This window comes from Ovis aries, chromosome 18 (assembly GCF_016772045.2).
Source record: "Ovis aries strain OAR_USU_Benz2616 breed Rambouillet chromosome 18, ARS-UI_Ramb_v3.0, whole genome shotgun sequence".
NCBI lineage: Eukaryota > Metazoa > Chordata > Mammalia > Artiodactyla > Bovidae > Ovis > Ovis aries.
The window spans coordinates 20,990,648-21,012,234 of NC_056071.1; the positions used below are offsets into that span (position 1 = coordinate 20,990,648).

Below are 21,587 nucleotides of genomic sequence, written 5' to 3' on the forward strand. Positions count from 1 at the left end.
GCAGCTGCGAGCTGGGGGGACGCCGCTGGTGCTTGCCGGGGGTTGCTGCGATCCGCCCGCGTGGAGAAGAAGGTCGGGGGCCTCGACGCCCGCCCGCTTGGAGCGTCCGTCATGAGGAGAAGGTGCATGTTTGTGGGGGGCGTCGAGGGGGCGCGGGAGGGAGCGACTCCCCTTCTGGGTGTGGGGCGGTGCGGGGTCCGAGGGGCCGCCCTCCACCCGGGGTCGGGGCGTCCTGTCAGCCGCGCCCGAGGGAGGCCGGGAGCGGCCGGGCTCCGCTGGGAAGCTGTGAGCCGGCGCGAGGGCTGCGGGCCGCTGGCGGCGGGGAGGCCAGACCTGACGCGCCCTTTCCCCGGCGGCCTCCGGCCCCCGCAGGTCCAGCCGCCCTTAGCGGTGCTGATCCAGGTGCCCGGGATCAGCGGCGGGGTGGGGAGGCCGGTCCGGCCAGCGGCGCCGCGGGTGCGGGGCGGTCGGAGCTGGAGTCCGGGAGCCCCACCCTCTCCACACACCTAGCGTCTCAGGTGCTGCTTTTTGGCACCGCCGGCTTGTTTTATGTATGTCCTGAGTTTTTGTGGTCAGGGTTTCAATAAAGCGGTCAAGTTTTAAATTTAGCGTTGCATTTCAGTGTCTCAGGGTTGCAGTGTTAATACTTTACTCGAATTGGAAACATAGCTTGGTTTTCTTGCAAGTTCAGAAACTCCCAATTAAGGAATACTTGTCCGGTTGTTTTAGCAACTTTTCAGGCATTGCGGGAGAAGTGGGGGGTGGGGGGGAAAGGGTGTCCGAATTGAAATTGCGACCGGACTCATCACTCCGCCTTGTAACTTGGGGAAATGATGTTGAATGTCAGTTTGCTAAGTCGCTTCAGTAGAGTCCGACTCTGTGCGACCGCATAGACGGCAGCCCACTAGGCTCCCCCGTCCCTGGGATTCTCCAGGCAAGAACACTGGAGTGGGTTGCCATTTCCTTCTCCAATGCATGAAAGTGAAAAGTGAAAGTCCGACCCCCAGGACTGCAGCCTGCCAGGCTCCTCAGTCCATGGGATTTTCCAGGCAAGAGTACTGGAGTGGGGCGCCATTGCCTTCTCATCACTAAAATGAAAACAATGCCAGTGCTAGGATTTTTGTGTTAAAAGTGATACAGATGTTAACCTTATTTTCTGAAAGTAGTGAATGAAGCATTGTGATAATTCATTATTAAATAATTTGTAGTTATTGGTCAAACTGGTTAATGTATGGCTTTGGAAGGTTCTTCCTTCCATGGTTAATGATTCTGATGGTTCTTTTCAAATGCTTGTCCTTGGGAGAATGGGAATGGAGTACAAATCACTGGTACCACTGGAAAACATGTTGGGTGTCAGGTTGTGGATGACAAATAACTTTTTAAAAGAGAGCACAGTTAAGCTGCTGTGTGTTTCAGCTAATGACACATTCTGCTGCTGCTACTGCCAAGTCGCTTCAGTGGGTTGCCATGGCCTCTGAATGACACATTCTGAAGACTGGTAAAATTTTAAATGACATTTTACAGAAGACTCTTACTCCCAAGTCCATTAGCAGTTTTTGGATTGTTCAGGCATATACTGCTTTCAAGAAAGTGAATGATGGGGAAGGAAAAGTTATCAATTAACTTTGGTTCCAGCCTGACAGATCTAACAATTGGAATTATTAAGCTAACAAAACCAGACTTTCAGGTAATCTGTTTTCAAGTATCCATATTTAAAGAAGACTATGAGAAATATGCCTGAAAAATATGGTTATCAGAATGGTCACTGAATTAACTATTGGCTTGATTTCTGAAGCAGGCTGTACAGAGGAGCTTAACAAGCTTTTTTAGAGGGCTATTTAAAAAAAAATAGGATGGTAGATCAGTGGAATGCTGCCAGAAGGTAGGAAATCATTTAAAGGGCCATTTAGTATATCTTCTGGGCTAGTGACTTAAGAGTCTCCAGACTGGAAAAATCGGCCCCTTTCAACTTCTGTATTCTTGAATGGTATTCTGATAGGCACCCTCAGTTTTTCAAATGATGTAGTATAAGAAAAAAATCTCAGATTTGCACCTTTTCAGGAATTACCTGAAACCAATTAGCAAGGCAGTACATAATTGTACCATGGTAATTTTGTTTTTTACATATTTTATGCTTTTAGTTTACTTTTAAAGTTTGATTGAAATACAATTGATTTACAATGTTGTGTTAATTTCTGCTGTATAGCAAAGTGATTCAGTTATACATATATTCTTTTCCATTATGGTTTATTCCCAGGGTATTGAATATAGTTTTGGGTGCTATACTGTTTGAATCTGCTATTCCCAATCTTCCAATCCTTCCTTCCCCCTTGGCAACTGCAAATACGTTCTCTGTTATCTTTGAGTCTGTCGTGTGTCGTATTTTAGATTCTTGATAGCATGTGGTATTTGTCTATCTTTCTGATTTACTTCACTTATGATAATCTCTAGGTCCATTTGTGTTGCTGCAAATGGCATTATTTTCTTTTTTATGGTGGACTAATATTCCATTGTGTGTGTATATATATACACCACACCTTCTTTATCCATTCATCTGTTGATGGACATTTAGATTGTTTCCCGCTATTGTAAATAGCAGTGCTGTGAACACTAGGGGTGCATGTATCTTCAAGTTATAGTTTGGTCTGGGTATGTGCCCAGGAGTAGAACTGCTGGATCATATGGCAACTCCATTGTTTTTTTGTTTTTTTTTTTTGAGGAACCTCCAAACTGTTTTCCATAGAGGCAGCACCAACTTACACTCCCTCCAGTAGTGTAGGAGGGTTCTCTTCCCACCTTCTCCAGCATTTGTTGTTTGTAGACTTTTAATGATGGCTGTTCTGACCAGTTATGAGGTGGTACCTCATTATGGTTTTGATTTGCATTTCTCTACTTATTAGTGATGCTGAGAATCTTTTCATGGTATTGGCCATCTGTATGTCTTCTTTGGGTAAATGTCTATTAAGGGCTTCTGTGCATTTTTTGATTGGGTTGTTTCTCTTTTTTTTATTGTTGTATGAGCTGTTTGTGTATTTTGGAGATTAAGCCCTTGTCTGTCACATCATTTGCAAATATTTTCTCCCCATTCTGTAGGTTTTCTTTTCATTTTTTTTATTAATTAATTTTTGGCTGTGCTGGGTCTTTGTGGCTGTTTCTCTAGTTGCGTTGTACACGGTGCCTGGACTTCGCATTGCAGTGTCTTTTGTTGCAGAGCACAGGCTCTAGAGCATGGGCTCAGTGGTGGTGCGCACCCGGCTTAGTTGCCCCAGGCATGTGGAATCTTCCCAGAGCAGGAATCGAACCCATGTCCCCTGCGTTGGCAGGCAGATTAACCACTGGACCACCAAGGAAGTCCCAGTAAATTCTTTTAAACACTCTTCATTATGTGTGTATTGATATTGCCATCTGGTATAGGCAACTAGTATCTGTGCAAAAGTTTTTCTGCAACTAGGACAGGAAACCTTTACATTGGAATTTCTTGGCTAGAAAAATGTCTTAGAAATAAGTATATTAAAACTATGGAGAAACTGATGTTCGTGGCGATGTAGGCTGGTGATTCAGAACCCCTGAATATGCTGTAACAGAGAGGGGGCCAGTGAGAGCCTCTAGCCTCATTTCTTGCACAGAACAACTTCAGTGACTTGTTCCAGGCCTCCTGGCTGACTGGTAGCAAAGCACATCCAGAGCTTAACTTTAACAGATACTGCCAACAGTCTCAAGATGGTGTACTAATTCACTCCAACCAGTAGTGTGTAAAAGTTCTGGCTTTTCTATATACTCATCAACACTGATCAGGGGTTAATATCCAAAATATACAAAGAATGTATACAACTCAACATTAAGAAAACAAACACCCTTACTGAAAATGGGTAGAGGATCTGAATAGACATTTTTCCAAGGAAGACATACAGATGATCAACGGGCACGTGAAAAGATGCTTAACATCACTAATCAAAAGGGAAATGCAGATCAGAACCACAATGAGATAAATCACCTCACAACTGTCAGAATGGCTTTTATTAAATATAACAGATAACATGAATTGGCGAGGATACTGGGAAAAGGGAACCCTTGTGCACTGTTGGTGGGGATGTAAATTGGAGTAGCCAGTATGGAAAATAGTTGGTGATCCCTCAAAAAATTAAATATAGAACTGTCAGAGCCTTCCCTGGCCATCCAGTGGTTAAGAATCTGCCTTGCAATTCAGGGGATATGGGTTTGATTTCTGGTCAGGGAACTGAGATCCCATATGCCACAACGAAAAGATCCTGCAGGCAACAATGAAGATCCCACAGCAACAAAGACTCAGTGCAGCCAAATTAAAAAAACGTTACAGGTATGAAATGGATAGTATGCAGAATGTAGCCAAGAACTAGGTAATATCTTGTATGGTGACCTATTGTAGCTAGACTTATTCTGGTGATCAGTTTGAAATGTATAGAAATATGTTCACTAATATTCACTGTGTTCTCTAGCAGGAATTAACATAGTGTTATAGGTCAATTATATTTCAGAAACAAGCAAATTCAGAGAAAAAGAGATTAGTTTTAGCTTACCAGAGTCTGGGGGTAGGGGGAAGGAAGAATTGGATGAGGGCAGTCAGAAGGTTATAAGTCAGGGTTTTAAAAAATTTGTATTTAATCAATGTATTTTTGGCTTTGTTGGGTCTTTGCTGCTACGTGGGCTTCCTCTAGTTGCTGTGAGCGGGGCCACTCTCTGGTCGCAGCACGCAGGCTTCTCACTGCAGTGGCTTCTCTGTTGCAAAGCGTGGGCTCTAGGGTGCGTGGCTCAGGTGTTGTGGTGCACAGACTCAGTTGCCCATGGCCTGTGGCAGGGACCAAACCTGTGTCCCCTGTATTGGCAATCAGAGTTTTAACCAACGAATCACCACAGAAGTCCAGATAAATCAGTATTAAGTAATAGGGATGTAATGTACAACATGATCGATATAATTGGCACCACTGTATGTTATTTATGAAAGTTGTTAAAGAGTAATACTGAGTTCCAGTCATAAGAAAAATAATTTTAAAATTTAATATTTTACCTATATGAAATGATGTTTACTAAACTTATTGTGATAACACTTCATGATGTATGTAAATCAAGTCATTGTGCTGTATACCTTAAACTTATACAGTGCTATATATTAATTATAGCTTAATAAAACTGGAAGGGAAAAAGATGAATAACAAATTTGCAATAAACTTCCAGCTGTTTTATAGGAGCTGACATTTTTGTCTGTTTTTCCGTAATATACTGCCATAGATAGAATCATTGATTGAAGTCCAGATTCTGAGTATTATTCAAAAGATTGAATTTACAGTGTAAGATTGAATTTCTACACTGTAACACGATACTGGATTTTGCTTTGCCAGGGTTGTGGTGTTTGTGGGGGGAAGGATAGGGGAGTAGTTAAAGATGAACTAAGTTGAATGCTTGTTTCCAATTTTTTTAGCCTTGAGCCCACTGAGAAACTAGTTTTAGTTTCTGTAAATACAGTTTTTAGACTGGAGGCAGTGGCTCATGTAGCTGGCTTCTCTTTTGCTTTTTAGTGAGGTGCTGGCAGAGGAGTCTATAGTATGTCTCCAGAAAGCCCTGAATCACCTTCGGGAAATATGGGAATTGATTGGCATTCCAGAGGACCAGCGGTTACAAAGAACTGAGGTTGTAAAGAAGCACATCAAGGTGAGTTTAGCAGCACTGGCCTCTTTGCAGTGGGACAGGGGTAAGGATGTTGTTGTCTCATCTAAAATAGCATATAGAAGTGACTCTAGGATGTCACAGGCTCCTCCCAGTTTTGTTTGCATGTTTGTTTTGGCCAAACCATGGGGATCCTAGTTCCCAGACCAAGGATTGAGCCTGGGTCCTCTGCACCAGGAGTGTGGAGTCTTAACCACTGGACCGCCAGGGAAGTCCTGTTTTTTTTTTAAGTCCTTTCTTAAAAGTTTGAAACTGTGAGGTTTTTGGTGTTATTTGTTGTTGTTTGACGCTAATGGGGGAGAACCCAGGACTTTTACAGGACTGTTTTCTCTCTCATAGGACCTCCTGGATATGATGATTGCTGAAGAGGAAAGCCTGAAGGAAAGACTCATCAAAAGCATAGCCGTCTGTCAGAAAGAGCTGAACACTCTGTGCAGCGAGTTAAATGTCGAGCCTTTTCATGTATGTGGCAGGGTGTCAGGGGATCTTGTTTGGGTCTGAGATTGAGGGAAGAACTTTGATTTGGAGCTCCAGGTGGAAAGTTTCCTTGTAGGGCTGATACTGGACATGAGAAATGGGTGGAACATGTTGCCTAGTTACTTGGTTCCAGCAAAGCTATTTTTTCACTTATATAAATAAGTTTCCCTGTTGAGAGGTGAAACACCTAAGTGTTGCAATGTTTTAATCAAAAACAAATTTCCTATTCCTATCAATTTGTAGGACATAAAAAATTTTTTAACTCTGAGCTTAGTTAAAAGAGGAATAGATGATATGATTCCATTCTTTCTGTGAAAGAAAATGAAAAGAGCTACTTAAGAAACAAAAGTGATGAGTGATATAAGGGAAAGTTACCCCCCAAACCTGCCTTTGTGGATTTTTTCATACTTGAAAGCTGCACACCACTGAACCAGCCAGAGTGGCCACATGAGAAGAAATGTTTCCATAGTAGGAATATCAGGAGAGTGAGGTCAAACCCAAGGATGCTCATCTGTGTTTCTTGCTGCGAGTTTGCTGTCCCGTGCTCCAGCACGAGTCAGACATGAACGCAGACACCAGTAAGCATGACATGAACGACAGAGAGACCCCGAAACATAGCCCTGGTTAGAACCAGTAAAAACAGTGTTGGGATCATAAAAATGAAGACAGTGAGGGTTGGGAAGGTAACTAGAACAGAGGTGGGTGCAGGGGCAGCACACGGGGCTGATGTGGCGCCAGTAAGGTCTCAGGCCCCTCTCCCTGTTACAGAAAGAACTGCCTGGGGATCTAGATGGAGGCAGCCTGGGAGGAGGACACTGTTTAAAGAGTTAAGGATAATTAGTATCTTGTAGCTATGAGCAATCAGGCAGACTCGGACATCAACACAAATGGCATAAATATCATTGATTTTGAACAGAGATTCCTTTTTTAAAATTTTTTAATTGAAGGATAATTGCCTTACAGAATTTTGTTGTTTTTTGAGATTCCTTCTTTAGTCTTTTTTTAAAAAACTTTTGATATGAAATTGGATGAGAAGTTAGGTATTCAGTAGTACATCTCCCTTAAATTATATGACAGTTCCTAGTTAAATGTTGAATAAAATTTATAGGACATATAACTGCCACTTTTTTCTTCTGCTTATCAGGAGTAGAGCAAGGAGTACAAAATGGATTTTTATTGGTTAAGTGATAACCTTCAATTATTGGGATGGTTAAGTGATGTTCTTAGGATTATTGGGATAAACATTTAGTTAGCAGCTAAATAACCATAGCTAACTCAAAGCAAGTTTTTCAACCATTTTTACCTCTGATAAAATTGCCCTGGCACCTTTCCTTACTGGGGAACCTTGTTATGGGGCCCTCTCTGTGCCATATTCTGTTAGGTTAGGTTATATTCTATTAGGTTAACAAATAAGTTAACTTATTTGTAAGTTTAACTAAAAGTCTGTCATCCTAGTCTTTTTTTTCCATCGTCTTTCTCCTCCTTTGAAGAAATCCACTTGGCACCTTAACAGTGGTACATTGTCTCCTACAGGAAGAAGGAGAGACAACCATCTTGCAACTAGAAAAGGATTTGCGCACTCAGGTGGAACTGAGGAGAAAACAGAAAAAGGAAAGAAAACAAGAACTGAAAATCCTTCAAGAACAAGATCAAGAACTGTGTGAAATTCTTTGCATGCCCCATTATGAAATTGACAGCACCTCAGTTCCCAGTTTAGAAGAGCTGAACCAGTTTAGACAACACGTGGCAACTCTGAGGGAAACAAAGGTATGCTAACATTGGTGTTTTTGTTCAGTTTGCCAAGTAGCGTGTAACTCTTTGTGACCCCATGGACTGCAGCACACCAGGCTTCCCTGTCCTGCACTATCTCCTGCAGTTTGTTCAAATTCATGTTCACTGAGTCAGTGATGCTGTCTAACCATCTCATCCTCTGTCACCCCCTTCTCCTGCCTTCAATTTTTCCCAGCATCAGGGTCTTTTCCAATGAATCGGCTCTTTGCATCAAGTGGCCAAAATATTGGGAGCTTCAGTTTCAGCATCAGTCCTTCCAATGAATATTCAGGACTGATTTCCTTTAGAATTGACTAGTTTGATCTCCTTGCAGTCCCAAGAGTCTTCTCCAGCACCACAGTGTAAAAGCATCAATTCTTCGGTACTCGTCCTTCTTTATAGTCCAACTCTCATACCTGTACATGACTACTGGACAGACCATAGCTTTGACTATATGGACCTTTGTCAACAAAGTGATGTCTTTGTTTTTTAATATTCTGTCTAGGTTTGTCATAGCTTTATGTCAACATTCATATGTCCTAAAAGTCATTTGACTTTCCTCCAGGTATCTTATAATCACCTTCTTTCATAGGCATCTAGGCGTGAGGAGTTTGTTAACATAAAGAGACAGATCATACTGTGTATGGAGGAATTGGAGCACACGCCAGACACAAGCTTTGAAAGAGATGTGGTGTGTGAAGATGAAGAAGCCTTCTGTTTATCTCTGGAAAATATTGCAACACTACAGAAGTTGCTCCGGCAGGTAACGTCACTCAGATTATGGCCTGGGATCTCCACAGTATCCAGCAATTTGGGAAAAAAAAACTTGCGGTTTTTTTCTTTTAAGATAAAGATAGTATTGTGTGAAATACAACCTTGAATTTTTGTTTTAAACAAAAACCTTAATTTATACGTAGTTCTAAGAATATGAAATACAGGATTTGGGTGGAAAACTAAGTTATTTGAATTAGTTTAGTGTTTAACTGAAAAAAAAAAAAAATTTTTTTTTTAGTTAAAATTTAAATCCTTATTTTGGAGATCTGACACCCTACTACCATAATAGCAGCCTGATAGTTTGTTTTCAGAATTCATGAAAACACAGCTCTTCACAGTCTTGTGAAAGTGCTTCTTCTCCTTGGGGGTAAAGATGTATCTTTGTAGGAAGCCAGAGGGCCAGCTTTCTCTCTGCTGCTCTCATTGCTGTAACCCCTGGCTTTCCTTGCTACAGCTGGAAGTGCGAAAATCACAAAATGAAGCAGTGTGTGAGGGGCTGCGTGCTCAGATACGAGAGCTCTGGGATAGGTTGCAAATACCTGCAGAAGAAAGAGAAGCTGTGGCCACGGTTATGACTGGGTCGAAGGCCAAGGTCCGGAAAGCGGTAAGGAACCCTAAGGGCACTGGGTCAGCTTTTTGGTGTCAAGTGTGATATCTCTGGGGCTTCCCTAGTGGCTCAGTGGTAAAGAATCCACCTGCCAGTGCAGGAGATGTGGGTTCAATCCCTGGGTCAGGAAGATCCCCTGGAATAGGAAGTGGCAACCCAGTCTGGTATTCTTGCCTGGGAAATCCCATGGACAGAGGGGCCTGGCGGGCTACATAGTCCATGGGGTCCCAAAAAGTGGCAGGCAGCTGAGCATGAGCACACACTGGTGTCTTCACCAGCTTCTGCCTTGCATGAACCTATTTTTTTCTTTCTTTCTTGTTTTAATATTTATTTATTTGGCTGCATCAGGTCTTAGTTGCATGCGGAATCTAGTTCCCTGACCAGGGATTGAACCTGGGCCCCCTGCATTGGGAGTACAGAGTCTTAGCCACTAGACCACCAAGGAAATCCTGAGTGAGCCTGTTTTTAAGACAAGCATCAGAAAAGGGTGGCAGTAGCCTGATCATCTGTTATTTTGTGTGTATGTTTCTTACATTTCTGGCTCCTAGGATATCATTGTTATAGAGTGTTGACTTGCCACTGTGGTTTTGTGTTGTAATTTTATTAAAACGGGCTTTCCTTGTGGCTTAGCTGGTAAATAATCTGCCTACAATGTGGGAGACCTGGGTTCTGTCCCTGGGTTGGGAAGATCCCCTGGAAAAGGGAAAGGCTACCCACTCCAGTATTCTGGCCTGGAGAATTCCATGGACTATAGTCCATGGGGTCACAAAGAGCTGGACACAACTGAGCAACTTTCACTTCACTTTATTAAAAAGGGGGAAAATATTTTGCAAATTTACATAAATATGAAGCACTTTTAACAGGTCTTTTTGTTTCAGCTGCAATTAGAAGTGGATCGGTTGGAAGAACTTAAAATGCAAAACATGAAGAAAGTGATTGAGGCAATCCGAGTGGAGGTGGCTCAGTACTGGGACAAGTGTTTTTACAGCCAGGAGCAGAGGCAGGCTTTCGCTGCTTACTACTCTGGTTCGTACAGAAGTGTCACTCTTCATGCGGCTGCTCACTTGTGTTTTACAAGTGCAGACATTCACTGGGAAGTGTTTCCTCTGGAACAGAGGCATAAATTTCCAAGCCATTCAGCATAAATTGCCGTTCCTGTTCAAATAAGCATTTGCAAATACTGTTGGGAAATGAGGGATCTCTGAAGCAGTATAACTCTGTGGCCTGTGGGTGTGAAGCTCAGGTTTATCAGGTGCTTACTCTGTACTGCCAGGTGCAATGCCAGACTCTTAACAGGGTTATCTCACTTAATACTCAGGTTAAGGGATGAGGAAGGACACTGAGGCACGTTAAATGTTGCACAACTTAACCCAGAGACACTCAGCAGGTCAATGGCAGAACCCACTTTTGAGCCCAGGAGTATGCCCCCAAGGGCCCAGTGGAATTCTGATCTGAACTGAATATAAAGATGCTGCTGTCTTTACTGAATTCCACATTTCTGGACATTTTCTGTGACTCAGCCCTCTATTGGGCAGCATGAAAAGAAAGAATATGAAAGAAACCTAAGACAAGGCAAAAGATGACAGAAGTTTTGAGAATCTTAGTCACATTATTCTACGCCTTAGTCAGTCTCCAGTCCTACCAGGCTGATGGTGACAAACCTGGCTCTTATTATCTACAGCACACAATTACTCGCGCATCACTTTTACTGTGAGGGAGAAAAATCTGCTTCCGTTTTAGGGGGATGAGGGATTAGTAAACTGGGATACTAAACACTGGAGGGATTTCTTAAAACTACTGGGCCTGTATCTTGCAGAGGACTACACAGAAAATCTGCTCCAGCTCCATGATGCTGAGATCGTGCGGTTAAGAAACTACTATGAGGTTCACAAAGAACTCTTTGAAGGTGTCCAGAAGTGGGAAGAGAGCTGGAGGCTTTTCTTAGAGTTTGAGGTACTACTCTAGTTTTTCTGTTTTCCTTAGAGTACAGTGTGGTGTTAAGAAAACATCCTCTGCGTGGAGTCAGAGCCTGTTTCCTTTGCTGTTTACCAGGTTTTATCATTACATCTATAAATTACTGCTAACCCATCTGTATTTGTCAAGCTTAGAAACATGTAAGAGAAAAACCCCAAATTAATTCCTTCAATAAGGCTGAAGTTTCTTGCATAAAGGAAGTCTAGAGGTAGGCAGTGTGAGGCAGTTATGGCCATTCCATAGTCGGTGGGGTCCCAGGCTTCTCCAGTTCATAGCTCCTCCTCCACTAAGCGGTGAGTCTAAGCTCAGGTCCACGGTGGTTCTGGAGCTCCCACCACAGCGTTTCACACAGCATGTGAAGGCGGGAGCACAAAAGGCACTGCCCCGCCCCCCACCCCCCCACCCCCGAGATCCTTTCCCAGGCTCTCTTCATAGCACCTCCACTTAAATGCCACACCAGCTATGGGTGAGGCTGGGAGAACTGCTGCCGTAGATAAATCCAGGGTCTGTTTCTAAGGAAGGAGAGAAGAGTGGATGTAGGGGTAGGTAACTAACATTCTGTACTGTTCAAACTTTTGCTATTATCTTAGAAAATTGCCTGTTTATTGGGGCACATTTGTGTATTCTGTATTCCTTTTGTTCTGATAGACTTAGCACGAATAGGTTCCCTTAGAGCATTTTAGAGTTCAGAGCTGGGATCAGGTTGAGGCAAGTGAGGCACCTCGGGCATAAAATTCATGAGATTTATTCTTAGGTCCATACCAGTCCTGTTAGAGCTGGAACAGCCCTTTAGCAAATCCGGAGTTTAACTCCAAGTTTACAGGCAGGAAACTAGGACTCAGAAGTAGAGAAAACTGCGTGAGATCTCACAGCTGTTTAAAAGCAAGTGTTCGAGGCCTCCAAGCCTCCTTACTTCTGGTAGAAAGCAAGGAGGAGGAGAGTGAAAGTCAGTAAAGAGCTCAACCATAGAAAAGAATGATATTTTGCCACTGGCAACAACTTGGATGGATCTATAGGGTATTATGCTTAGTGAAATAACTCAGAGAAAAGACAACTACTGTAAGACACCACTCATATGTGGAATCTAGAAAATAAACTAATACATATAACAAAAAAACGGACTCACAGACATAGAAACAAACTAATGGTTACCAGTGGGGAGGGGGAAACTGGGAGTATACCGGCTAGGGGATTAAGAAGTACAACTACTATGTATGAAATAGCTAAGCTACTGGGATACACTGTACAGCATGGAACACTGTAGAGCATAGCCAATATTTCATAGTAACTATAAATGGAGTGTGACCTTTAAAAATTGTGAATCACTGTGTTGTGCACCTGAAACCTATATAATATTGTAAATCAACTATAATTTTAAAATATATATATATAAAGCTAATAAAGAACCAAATATGCAACCCTTGTTTACATGCCAATGTTTAAGGAAAAATAAAAAACTAATTACCATTCCTTTTAGATATGCTTATAGAAAGTTACTAACCGAACAGCCTGGAAAGGAAACAGGATTTATCAGTTTGGCTCCCAAACTGTCAAGACTATTTCTAAACATTTTTGATTATCTGCCCCATTTTTTAGTGTATTCACCTAATTTGTATTTATAAATTATAAACTTACATTACTATTCTGATATAATGTAGAATGTAACTAAAAACAGAAAAGTTAAAAAGAATAAGAAGCCTAACATTTTATATTTTTTGTCCATTTTGTGAGGGTTAATTTAATAAAAATCACACGATCTGTAAACCCTTTCACTGAGCACATTTAAGCTGTGTTGTTTTAATACAGTGGGAGTGGGCAAGTTGGGGAGTCACCAGCAAGCCCTCTGAGTGTAGACCTCCTGCTTGTCCCCCTGCACCCATTTCCCTTTGGTGGCCTCTGAACCAAGGAAAGGAGCCAGTGACATTGTGCAGTAAATATGAAAGCCTGTCTTACTTTTTAGATGGAAAAGGAAACAAGTAGTTTTTCTGCACCCCAGTGTATGACCTTGCATCTCCCTGGGAGTAGTCATACCCCACTCCCTGCCTTAGAAAGTCACCGTGTCTCACTACTCAGAGTGGGTGGAGATGAAAACTCTGAAGTCTCCTTACAAATATGCATCCATTTATGAGAGCATGGATTCTAGCAGAAGTGACTGACTGACAGGCATTTACTCTAATTAAAATGTGTTTTTCACAGAGAAAAGCTTCAGATCCAAGTCGATTTACAAATCGTGGAGGAAATCTTCTAAAAGAGGAAAAGCAGAGAGCCAAGCTCCAAAAAACACTCCCTAAGGTAATACTGTTGCTGAGAGTGTTTGGTGCGTGGCTACAAAATATCTCACTTTTTGTATATCCCTTGCTTTGAATCATTTTGCTCCCAAACTGTATTCTCTTCCAAAGGTTAGGCAAGGATAGTAAGTACTTGCTGGGTCTGCCTAGTATCAAGTATTCCTTGATAACTGAATATCAAGTTTTATTATGTTTTTAGGACTGCCACAACAGAGTAGCAGAGACTGGGTGGCTTAAACAGCAGAAATTCATTTTCTCAGTCCTGGAGGCTAGAAGTCTGAGATCAAGGTGTCAGCAGGGCTGGTTTCTTCCGAGGCTTCTTTCCTGCCTCTACACAGTTATCTTCTCCCTGTATCTCCACACCGTCCTCCTACTGTATGTGTGTGTGTTTAAATTTTCTTACAAAGCTGCAGTCATGTTGGATTAGGACTCACCCTTATGACCTCATTTTAACTTAATTACATCTGTGTTCAAATAAAGTCACATTCTGAGGTACTGGGGATTAGGACATCAACATATGAATTTGGCAGGGGGCACAATTGATCCCGTAACACAACGTGACCTTTTGAGAAAGTGCTTTGGACTTCATTAGTATTCTCTATTTTAATAATAATAGTTAACATTTATTGAATTAAGTGCCAGATACTGTCTTAGAGTGCTTTCCATTTATTAATTCACTTAATCCTCACAACATCCTTAAGAGGTTGGTATTATTATTTCCATTTTTACAGATGAGCAAACTGAGGGACTAAGCACTTAAGCACCTTGCCCACCTCTTCAGAGCCCATAAGGGGTGGATCCCAGGCTGCAGCCCAGCCAGTGCTGCTCTGTGAACACTGCCTGCTTACTGTTGCAGCTTCCCCCGGTGCTGCCTCCAGCTTCCGGCACCAGAGCTTTAGTGGTCAGGCTCGGGGTTCTCACTTTTTCCCGCCTTCAAGTATATTATGGATGAACCATGCCAGACTGATTTCTGGCCACTCCAGCCTGGTCCAGCTACCTGAAGTCAGGCTAATGATACTCTGAGGGGGTAGGAGGCGTTCTTTGGGAGAATCATTTCTTTTAGGTTTCACATCAAAGATTTGATGTAATTAACATGTCCTCGTTTCTGGTCTCAGTTGGAAGAGGAGTTGAAAGCAAGGATTGAAATGTGGGAACGGGAGCATTCAAAGGCATTTGTGGTGAATGGACAGAAATTCATGGAGTACGTAACAGAACAGTGGGAGATGCACCGATTGGAGAAAGAGAGAGCCAAGCAGGAACGAGTAAGTAAACCCAGGTTGGGAAGTGGGGCAGAGCAATAAGGGAGCGGCCCATAGTCTCTGCCAGGGCTCTCGGTTGGCTGGAGAAGTCACAGCTCCCGGCAGCTCTTTTTAGCTCTGGGTGTAGACGCTTGCATTGCATTTCTGGCCCTTCCTCTGCCCCCATCCCAGAGCTGTTCTCCTTCTGGGATTTATCACTCTTGCCCCTGACTTTCACATAGCAACTAAAGAACAAGAAGCAGACAGAGACAGAGATGCTCTACGGCAGTACTCCGCGAACACCCAACAAGCGCCGAGGACCGACACCCAGCACTCCAGGCAAAGTGCGCAAGGTAACGCGGAGCTGCCGGAACTGCTGGGCTTTGGTGTGTGTCAGATGTTGAGTCCTGGATTAAACTCGGGGTGCCAGCAGCTGCCAACATTCTGTAATGATGAAAACCTTCAGAGGTTCATTCTGTGATTCCGACAAGTGACCATGGCGCTGTGTGAAAGAAGACTTTCATGCCTGGCAAATAGAGTAGCTAATGCTCCTTAATCTCCAGACCAGGAAGCCAGGAGTCCGTCCTTTCCTTCCTTCCCTCCTTTTTTTTTAAACCTTTTCTTTGATAAATGGAGTGCTATTTTCTTCTTCGCTCAACTCATACTTTGTAACATATAAAATGTTTTTTAAAAATCACCTATAGTGTATAACTCCAGAAGCACCAGTGAGAATATTTGGTGTTTTTCCTGCTTTTATAAAAAGCTTTTAAAAATAGTGTATTTTCATAAAATAGAGATCACATATATAATTTTGATTTCTGCTTTTTCAGAGAATTAAACTTTCTTTAAATATGCTCATTATTAGCTGATATATTCTATTTTTTTTTACATTCTGTCATTTATTAAACTAGTTCCCTATTGTTTGATATTAGGTACTTAATTTTTTATTAGAAAAATAATGTGATGAAATTTTTAGAACATGTTATAAATTTTTACCCATCACACCCAAAGTTTCCTTTTGCCCTTTTATATACTCTTTGCTTTCTTTACCCATCCCCCCCAGCTCCTGGCAACTACAGCTCTGTTTGCTCTGTTACTATTGATTAGTTTGCATTTTCTAACATTTTATAGAAATAGAATCATACAGTGTGTATACTTCTGTGTCTGATTTTTTTCATATTGTTATGTCAGTAGGTTACTCTTTTTACTGTTGAACAGTATTCTACTGGATGTATATACCATGATTTGCTTATCTAGTTGCCTGTGTTGATGGATATTTAGCTTATTTCTAGTTTTCTGGCTACTACAAATAAAGCTGCTGTAAATATTTATGTGTAAGTCTTTGTATGGATATATGCTTTCATTTCTCTTGGGTAAATACCCAAGAGTGACATGGCTGGGTCTTAGGATAGTTGCCTGTTTAACTTTTCGAAACAAAATGGTTGTCCCATTTTACAATTCCACCTGCTGGATGGAACACTGAACACTTTTCTAGACTGCTTCCCTGCTCACGGAGGACTGCTCACTCCTCTGTAATATAAGGATGGGTTACTCAGCACCACCTTGTCTCACGTCAGTAATCCTGTCTCTTGTTCTAGCTGAACACTACCACCATGTCCAATGCTACGGCCAACAGCAGCATTCGGCCTGTCTTTTCGGGGACAGTCTACCGCTCTCCTGTGTCTCGACTTCCACCTTCTGGCAGCAAGGTCAGTATGCTCTGTGTACAAGCACATCTGCAACACCGGCCCGGCCTGTGCACTCCAGGGTCTGTTGGGAGGCAGAGATACTGAATACTGTCCTCTGGACTGAGAAGGAGCTTTGAGACCGAAAAACAAAGCAGGTAGCTTCATCAAGTGCAATTATGAAGTTTACTGTGGGTAATTTACATACAGGCAGGATCCAGCGGACAGTGACCCAGAGGCATTTGCACCTGCACTCAAGCACCGAAAGGGGCAGAGAGGGACTTAAAGGGGCCAAAGCTTAAAATGTAGAAACATCTAGGAGCAGCACGTCAATACTGATAGGCACTGTGCAGTTTTCCTTCTCCCAGGGTCTCGAGACCACCACACCTGCCTCAGCAAAAGGCATTCTGCAGTTTTCGTATCAGGTGAAGGTCAGACTTGATAGGGACTTTGTCTGGCTTGGGCACATTCCTATGTGTAGACTGAAGGTCAGTCATGCAGGACGGGGAGAGGGTGGGACTGCAGGCCTAAGGTGGAGCTGACAAAAAGGAGTCAGTGTGGTTCAGCCACACAAGGGCCCGCCCACCTGTTCCAGTTTCTAAGGTCCTTGCATCCGGTTATCATCGAGATGCTGAGAGTTAACAGATGGAAGCTAACTAGTCGCTCAAAGACTAAATGAGAGAAGAGGAGAGAATGGTCATCCTGAGCCCTGACTAGTGTTGTGGAAGCACTGGGATGGCTGGGAAACCGAAGTCTCCATAGGCTCAGTTGAAAGCCAGGTCTTCGGTGCTCCTGTGTGAGGTCTCTGCATGTGGGTTCCAGCCCAGTGACACTGGATGACTAGGTGCAGACAGGAACTCTCACCCCAGGAGAGGGGTGAGGAGTGTGTGCTAAAATGTGTTCAGTCTTTCAAGTATTCTACAGACTATGCTCAAGATAAGGGTTCTGCAGATCATTAAGAATTTATATTTGTTAAACCAGAAGAATAGGATTACAGACACATGAATAAAGACGGTGTCAGCCTTTGATAATGTGTGTATGTGTAGTCATTATAAGGGTGATACATTGAAGGATCTTTTCTCTACAGCCAGTCATCACTTCCACCTGTTCGGGGAAAAAAACACCCCGTGCCGTCAAGCATGGAGCCAACAAGGAGAACCTGGAGCTCAATGGCAGCATCCTCAGCGGTGGGTACCCTGACTCGGCCCCCCCACGGCGCAACTTCAGCATTAATTCTGTTGCCAGCACCTATTCTGAGTTTGCGGTAATTCACCTTTTCTAATATCTACCAGTCCCTGGGGAGCACACAGTTGGGGCAGAGAGGGTATCTCCCCAGGGGCACCCAGGCTATTAGTTCGGATGGATCTTTGGAGGCTGAGAATCCCTTTCCTGACATGACCATGGCATGAGGTGGGGGTGGTTTAAGGGTGGTATACAGGAAGAAAGATGGCAGCAGCAACCAGACATTTAACCTGGATCCTTCTGCTTAAGAAATACCATTCCCTGGCTGCAGGAGGTAACCTTTTTAATCAATGCCCTGGTGCTCTCTTGGTGGAGTCTTGGTAATTGTCTTAATTCTTTGTTCTTAGAAGGATCCGTCCCTCTCTGACAGCTCCACTGTTGGGCTTCAGGTCTGTATGGCAACCCCTGCATGTCCCATGTCCCTTTTCCAAGCTGATCTGTCATCTGCTGGCTTCATTCCCATGTGGGCACAGGGCTGCACTAACCAATAATTTCAGCTGTACTATCTATCATAAGACTTCTTTTTTTTAACAAAGGAAGCAGGAATCCCTAATACAGATTTCAAAAATAGTAAATATCTGGCTTAAGTTCCCAATAGACTAACTAAACAGACTAACCTGCCGATTAACTTGTTCAGACTTGGATTCTCAGCCCCATCTAAAGTTAGGCAAAGTTTTTTTATCCTGTTATTTCACAACAGAGAATTTCCACCCTCCCCAGTTGTGACATTAAGGGCCTCCAGTGTGCTAGAAAGGAGAGGCCCTATCACGTGGGGAGGGGAGCCCCAGCTGTGTGCTGCCTATCAGGTTTTTGGCCTGTGTGCTGATTATTTCCTGGAGTATATGTCTTACTAACCCCTCAGAGCTGCACTGCCAACTTTCTGTCTGCTCTGGGCTAGCCCATGCTCATTTCTTTGCCTTTGCCTATTTCTACCACATTGAGCTGCTAAAGCACATAGGAGGCACTGGAAGAAAGTAGTTTTTTCCCCACAGTGCTCTTCAGCTCCTAGTAACCTACTTCACATTTACCAACACTTAACTGCAGTGCCCTCTCCTTAGTGATCCCTGAGTATCTAACTATTGAGAGGCGAGGCCGTCCTTCACCATTGTGGGGAATACTGAGTGACAGCCTAGGGCATCAATTGTCTTGCTGCAGTAATGAAGAATGTGACAGCTGCCCAAGGCTACAGCTCATTTTGAGCTCTGAAGCTCACTTTATATTCTTTTACTTTTGTCAAGTTACTTTTTTTTTAAAGAGTTGTTTTATTATTATTTTGGCTATGCTGTGTGGCATGTAGGACCTTAGTTCCCCAACCAGGGACTGAACCTCAAGCTGTCTTAAGCACTGATCTACCAGAGAAGTCCCTATCAAGTACTTGACTGTTGTGGTTCTACCTACAGAAGTGAGTACTTGTCACTGTGGTTAGCTGACTGCGGGCCACAAAGTCCAGCTTTCTCTTTCCTGTTTGCTCAGCCAGCCCCGCTTCATCCACTCGGTGCTTACACGTATCTGTATCTGTCTTTGGCTCAGTCAGGAAGGCTCCCCTGGTTTGGGCTATTGTGGCTGTGGGCTCCACCAGGCAGCACTGAAGCCAGTAGACTAACCTCCACTAACACCTGTCCTTTCTCACTGGCTTTGTCTCACATGCTTTGTCTTCTGCTTCGGTACCATGTGCTCCAGCACGAGATGAAATCACCAGCAGGTTAACAGGCCCTCAGCCCCAGGGATTGGTAGATATACACTCTGGCCCAGTGTTTCATAAAGGGCTCAAAAGACCAAAGTTTGTTGCCTATCTAGCTTGACAACTCAGAGTACTTGGTGAAGTCTAAGGGATTTCTCTTCTGTGAGGTTTTAACAAAATGGACTGGCTGAGGAAAGCGATGAAGGCGCATATACGCACCTGCTTAATCTGTGACTAAGCATTCCCTTCCCTTGGATTCCTAACAGCCTGTGCTGGGCTAGGGCCCACTGTCTTAGAGGAACGCCCTCAGAGGGCTGTGTGCTGACATTCACTCGTGCTTATTTAGCAGGGCAGGGCATGCATGAGAGGGGGCAGTCCTGCCATTGATGTTGTTTATTTTTCAACAGCGCGAACTTTCAAAGGCTTCCAAATCTGATGCTGCTTCCCGAATCCTCAATTCAACCAACATCCAGTCCTGAGAAGCCCTGATCAGTCACCCCTCTGAAGTTTTCTGTGCCTAATTATACTGGGTGGCGTTAATGTTTCTTCAGTTTAGATGCTTGAAAGCCTGGACACGTTCCATTACCATGAGTCTCACTTAGAGAAGTGAATGAGTTACAGACGAAAGTATCATAAGCTTAGTGCCTCCTCAGACGTTTGGTTTTGACTCAAGAAATACATTAAAACTTAGTTCATAGCAATAAGTGTAAATTTTAGCATATGGAACTTAATTTCTTTTCCTGCCCCATAACTGTACTTGCTGAAGTATGTTCAAGGGCTTGTTATATTTCACCTTTGAGTAGGAAAATGACTGTGTCCATCCTTGGGGTATGGGACATGAAGCAGTTTTTTGTCTGTACACTTATAATTAGCAATTAACATCTTTTTTGTTTAGGGATGTCCAATTAATGCTACAGCTTCAATAGCTTTGTTCTCACCTAAAGGCCTGTCCCTACCACACAGGACAGCCTTCCTCCTGATGAAGATGTCTGTGTGTCAGAAGTTGGGATGGCCTGACTCACTGCCAAAGAGGTGACAGGGAGGCTGGGAGCGCCTTTGTTCAGTCGTGTAGTTTTGTCATGTGGGGCGATGCTGTGGGTCGGGGGTGGTGTATGAACACACGTGCTTGTCTGAACTTCTGGGCCCAGTTCCCCCATCCCTGCGCCCCTGTGCCTGAGTCCCTCCACCCTCTGCACTTGGTAGACAAGTAGGGAGGCTGCTTGGTGGGTTGGGCCGTTCCTGTTCCTGTCGTGGAGACCTGGAACTTTGCACATGTCAGTACTGGGGAGTTGTTCCTGCCATAGCGTCCACGATGAGGCTCCTCCTCTACCTACCCTATTGATCACTACTGCGCTCCCCGAAACACTATTTATTTTCCCTCTGCCTGCACCCCTACTACTGTCAGCACAGTAAAATGGTTCTTGGAAGCTTACAGGTGTGGATTTGGTCTGTTAGTCATGCGTATACATGTACTGATTTTAAAATATATTCTTAAATTAAAATGTATACTTATATTTCAGAAACATATTATAGTGGTGTTTTCATTGTTTCCTAATCAATTTGTGGTTGGTTTTTGTCTGAAAAATGACTAAAAAAACATGCAAGAAATTTTTAGTCAGGATCATGATTTTTATTTTGAGTGTTTCTAAATTAAGAACATCTCTTGTCCTGAGAAAAAGTTTCCTGAGAGAAATAAAAAGCCTAACTCCCAAGTTTTCATTGCTAGTCTCTGTGTACAGCTGTGTTTTCTTTTGGGTAAATACCTAGGAGTGAAATGGCTGGATCTTACATATGGTAGGTGTATGTTTAACTTTTTAAGAAACTGCCAGTCTAATTTCCCAAGTGGTTGGCTTATTTCACATTCTCAAGATGTATTAAGGTTCCAGTTTCTTCACATCTTCTGCGACACTTGGTATGGTCAGTCTTTATGATTTTAGCCATTTTAGTAGCTGTGAAATGGTATCTCAATGTGGTTGTAATGTGCATTTTCCTAATGATGGTGTTTAACTTTTTTTAAAAAAATTCTGTTTAACATCTTTTTTAACATGCTTCTCTGTGATCATTCTTATCTTCTCTGGTGAAGTACCTGTTGAGTTCATTCTTTTTCATACAGTACCCAGTTGTCTAGCACCATTAGCTGAAAAGCTAAAC

General features: G+C 43.0%; 2 protein-coding genes and 1 non-coding gene across 13 annotated transcripts in view; 1 reads left to right on the forward strand and 2 right to left on the reverse strand.

The window, feature by feature from the left end:
- Positions 1–20,959, forward strand: PRC1 (protein regulator of cytokinesis 1). 8 transcript variants are annotated; one of them, XM_015101891.4, is made up of 15 exons: positions 1–122; positions 5,553–5,685; positions 6,040–6,162; positions 7,711–7,944; positions 8,540–8,710; positions 9,176–9,325; positions 10,207–10,354; positions 11,145–11,281; positions 13,499–13,594; positions 14,706–14,852; positions 15,071–15,181; positions 16,427–16,537; positions 17,601–17,777; positions 18,103–18,144; positions 19,844–20,959. In XM_015101891.4, exons 1-15 carry the CDS (start codon positions 112–114, stop codon positions 19,913–19,915), a joined length of 1,863 nt encoding a protein of 620 aa, XP_014957377.1. In that variant the 5' UTR covers positions 1–111; the 3' UTR covers positions 19,916–20,959. The 8 variants fall into 8 exon arrangements, with proteins under 8 accessions (XP_014957377.1, XP_042091027.1, XP_014957380.1 ...); XM_042235093.2 differs by having other exon boundaries at positions 18,106–18,144; XM_015101894.4 differs by having other exon boundaries at positions 17,601–17,700; positions 19,844–19,928.
- On the reverse strand, positions 9,701–9,773 carry TRNAG-CCC (transfer RNA glycine (anticodon CCC)). The gene has a single exon. It is a non-coding gene; the product is annotated as a tRNA-Gly (tRNA).
- Positions 10,118–21,587, reverse strand: part of RCCD1 (RCC1 domain containing 1) — a 25,197-nt gene continuing 13,727 nt past the window's right edge. For 2 of the 4 annotated variants that reach the window (XM_042235096.2, XM_042235094.2), the window contains exon 8: positions 10,118–10,483. In XM_042235096.2, the coding sequence (XP_042091030.1) occupies positions 10,400–10,483 (84 nt within the window). In that variant the 3' untranslated portion in view covers positions 10,118–10,399. Of the gene's footprint in view, positions 10,484–11,274; positions 11,815–21,587 lie in introns of those variants that run through there. The other 2 variants (XM_060401653.1, XM_042235095.2) reach the window with 2 other exon arrangements.

What these genes read in the sequence shown, in the direction of transcription:
- PRC1 (XM_060401650.1), top strand. An exon ending in TTTCGCTGCTTACTACTCTG is followed by an intron (nt 10,355 to 11,144) that starts GTTCGTACAGAA and finishes TGTATCTTGCAG; the next exon opens with AGGACTACACAGAAAATCTG. An exon ending in TCCAAAAAACACTCCCTAAG is followed by an intron (nt 13,595 to 14,705) that starts GTAATACTGTTG and finishes TTCTGGTCTCAG; the next exon opens with TTGGAAGAGGAGTTGAAAGC.